We start from the raw sequence: 4077 nt of genomic DNA on the forward strand, positions 1-4077 counted from the left end.
TAAATATTCTTCAAAATTCTCTTCTCTTCATTATGTGGGAACCCCACACTTATCCAAGAATATGGTCTTCAGTTATGATCTTCAGAAATTGCACAACTTCTTATACATTAAGCTCCTTCACCGCTTCACGTATCTACCTGTTTTACTACAAAATAAATTTGGAAGACTAGAGAAACACATGATCAATTGGTTACGCTAAAAATATAAACTAAAATAAAACTAGAAACAGAAATGAAATGAAAAGGAAAAGAAAATGGAAACTCTAAAAATCTGGTTGCCTCCCAAAAAGCGCTTCTTTTTTAGGAGTCGTGAGCCGGACTCCTTCCCACTCTATGTTGTTGTGGTTGGGAGTGGGATCTCCCTTTACTCCTTTTGCTCCTTCCGTTTGCGTTTGTAATTTTGAACCCTTTGTTTGTATGCCTTCTTCGAATTCTCCTTCTTCTTCTTGTTGGCACTTTCCCTATGATTGTGCTTTACCGCTTCACCTTGCTTATTTACATTGTTTATCGTTTTGTCATCTCCTTTAGGATCTTGCTTGTCTAATTCCCTCTTGACAAAAGTTGGCTCCTCTAATTCCCCATCCATGTCTTCATTAACTATTTCCACTTCTTCATACAAATCATCTTCTATTTCATCAACTTCTTCTTTCTCTTGAACCTTAGGTGTTGTAAATGTAAATACCTCAAATGTCATGGGAATCGAGGCTCTTCGTTTCATATGTTTTAGTTTTTCACCACGGGGCTCCTCCCAAACTTTTAATTCCTCTTCCATCATCTTTTCAATTGCAACTAGATCATCAAGATCTTTTTCCATAGCATCCGTATTCGACACTTCATCTTTTGGTGCTTCATGACTCACTTTTTGGAATCATCTCAAAGGTAATTTCATCATCTTCCACACGAAGTGTGAGCTTTAAGTTGTGGATGTCAACTAGAGCTCTTGCGGTACTCAAAAATGGTCTTCCCAAAATAATTGGAAGTTCTTGATCCTCCTTCTTGTCGAGAACCATAAAGTCAACCGGAAAAACAAACTTTCCAATTTTGAGTAGTAAGTCTTCAATTATTCCCCTAGGGTATGTGGTTGAGTGATCCGCCATGCGTATTGTCATCCTTGTGTCTTGAAGATTTGGTAATCCGAGATTTTGGTAGAAAGAGTAAAGCATGAGGTTAATGCGTGCCCCCGAATTGGCTAAATCATTAATAGAAATTGAATTGCCAAATTCACAAGGCAAGGTGAGTTGGCATGGATCTCCTATCTTGATTGGTAATCCTTTGATAATCATGGTTGAACTGTAAGTCCCCAAAATGCTTGAGTATCAATCAGATCCGTTTGATGGTGCAGAATCCCAATCAAACGGATGATGCCATATCAAAATAGAAGAGAAGGAGAAGAAGAAGATGATGAATCTTGAATGTATTGATGATATGATTGAAGTTCCTTACACAAGATTCACTTTCTCTCTCTAGAACACACCTTAAGTTTCATACACTTAAGCTCCCCTCTTCTCTCTAGATTTTTCTCTATCATTATCTTACTTCCTCACACCCCTCACCCTATATATATACATGAGAAACATAGGCCATAAATGGGTTTACGGTCGTAAATGGGTTTACGGTCGTAAACACCCATTGGGCCGTAAATACAACTGCAAAAATATATTACACGACCAAAAACTATTAATGCCTAGAAAAGTAAAGTATAAACCATATTTTTGACCCAACAATCTCCCCCTTGGTTTATAGCTTTCTTTTCTTAAATGCCCCAACAAGCTCCCCCTAAAAAGTAGCTGGCTTTCTTGTTCATCTTCATTGTAAGCTTGGCTTCAGCATTTATCTTAAAATTCTTCACAACTTCAAGATGAACTTGATGAATCTTCAATGAATGACTTCATCTTGAGCACTTGAGCTTTTCTTCAGAATTTGGCATTGAACGCACATTGGGTGAGGAGGCTTGATGTACTGATTCTTCAAAGATAGCGCTTTCAGCTTGAGAATCTTCAGAGAGAACATCAGAGAGAACAAATCTTCTGGATCACTTCAGCAGGTTCAAGATAGCAGCAGACTGATTGAGGAGGCTTCAATGCAATTTGTCACCTAATCTTCAAGTGCAGCTTCGCCTTGCTTCTGGGGTTGAAAGATTGAATGTCGATAGAATAATCTGCATTTCTTGCTCCTTCGAATGAGAATTCTTTGATGATCACGGATGAAGCCTTGGCTCAGAAATCTTCGACACAAACTTTATGAGTTTCATCTTCACCTGAATTCACTTTTCAAGACAAAACAAAACTAAAAGAAAACTTAGCACACAATATTTTTGGGTTTTTCATATTTTCTAAAAAAAAAATTAAAACAGAAACAAAAAATATTTTTGGATTTTTTTTAACAGAAAAATAAAAACAGAAATAACACTATTTTTTTGGTTTTGAATTTTCTGATTTTTGTTTGATTTTTGATTTTTTTTTAATTCTCCCCCTAATCTTCATTTCTGAAAAAAATAAAACAGAAACAAAAAATATTTTTGGATTTTTGATTTTTCTGAACAAGAAATAAAACAGAAATAACACTATTTTTGGATTTTTAATTTTCTGATTTTTGTTTGATTTTTGAATTTTTTTAATTCTCCCCCTAAATTTGTGTATAGAGGAAAACTATGAACAAATTTAACAAAAACAAAAATATTTGGGATCAAAGTTGTCAAGCAATCCAATATCGTTTATCAGCACACGCCTGCATGTCTAGATCTGGTCAATCACCGGTATTGTGGTCCACTTAAACACAAAGGATGTTGACAATTTGGACATATTATAGGTGACAAGTCATTGTGATATATATTCCTAAATGCACATTTAGCTGACGACGACCAAGGATATTGTTGTCCACTTAAATTAAGCAGCAAGATCTACAGACAACCTATTAAATGGTACAATTTTAGATGTAGTAGAACATGTTTCCCACTTCCTGATATACCCCGGTAATCAAGAACTTCCAAAGAACTCCTTACTTTAGGTGAGTATTCAATCATTAAGAAAGAAGTCAGATATAGAAGTGTTGGATAAGATGTCTAAGTCCATAACTTATTTGGTATATACTTGACCCGACCCGACATGGTCCATTTGGGTTGCACTTCACCCAAACTAGTTATGGATAATTTTATGAGAGTTGTATACTTACGATTTATTAATATATTATAAGTTATAATATATTAATATAAAGTCATGTTACTTAATTAGTTTTAATCTTGAATTAATTATGAATTAATTTAGTGATTAAAAGGAAGACTATTTAAATCATGGGCTATTATATTTATATGGTGTGGGCTAACACTCATTTGGGAATGGGCTAAGCTTATATGGATGTCCATGGATGATCCATGGAGCTTTTACCCATGGATCCTTGGAAGAGGAAAAGACATGGGTTATTAGGGTTTCACCCTAACCATGTACACTATATAAACAAGCTTATGTTGCATGAAAAAGAGGCTAATGTGTGTGTAAGTGTGGTGGCCAAAATCAAGAGTTAGTATACTCTCTCATACATTTTCCAAGTTTGTGGTGATTTGTGATTTCCATTTGAGGCATTCACATTATTGGTGCTTGGCTCTCAAACTCCAAGGAATCAACAATCAACAAAAGGTATGTAATTCATCTAGTTCTTTTATGGTTAAAAGTACCCCATGCCATGCTAGATAGGTTATAAACCTTGGAAAATAATATTTTGCATGTATCTTAGACAAACATAGATCCAAGGTTTAATAGGGTTTCATGTACACTTAGGAAGTGTTAGAATACTCAAAACCCAACAGTGGTATCACAGCCTAGGCTTGTTTGTTTGATACTTGATGCAAAATAGTGAAAATAGTTGAATTTTTTTTGTTGTCTGCCTGATGAACTCGCCGAGTCCATGGGGGGACTCGCCGAGTTCATGAGTAAACTCATCCTACTCGGCGAGTAGGTCCGTGCACTCGGCGAGTAGGAGCCTCAGAATGCAGATTTTCGACTTTTGCTGCTGGAAATGGACTAGAAACATTACCCTAAACTGTTTTGGTGTTTTAAAACTTGTTTTTGGTTGGTGTAATGGT

The 4077-nt window shown here is 35.7% G+C and overlaps 1 protein-coding gene across 1 annotated transcript; it reads right to left on the reverse strand.

The window, feature by feature from the left end:
• Window positions 1-847: 847 nt before the first annotated feature.
• On the reverse strand, window positions 848-1282 carry LOC145105872 (uncharacterized). The gene has a single exon (XM_079042951.1). It carries the CDS (start codon window positions 1280-1282, stop codon window positions 848-850), a length of 435 nt encoding a protein of 144 aa, XP_078899077.1.
• Between the last annotated feature and the right edge of the window lie 2795 nt (window positions 1283-4077).

This window comes from Lactuca virosa, chromosome 4, assembly GCF_052849685.1.
Source record: "Lactuca virosa cultivar CGN04683 chromosome 4, Lactuca_virosa_CGN04683_v6, whole genome shotgun sequence".
In the NCBI taxonomy this organism is placed as follows: Eukaryota; Viridiplantae; Streptophyta; class Magnoliopsida; order Asterales; family Asteraceae; genus Lactuca; species Lactuca virosa.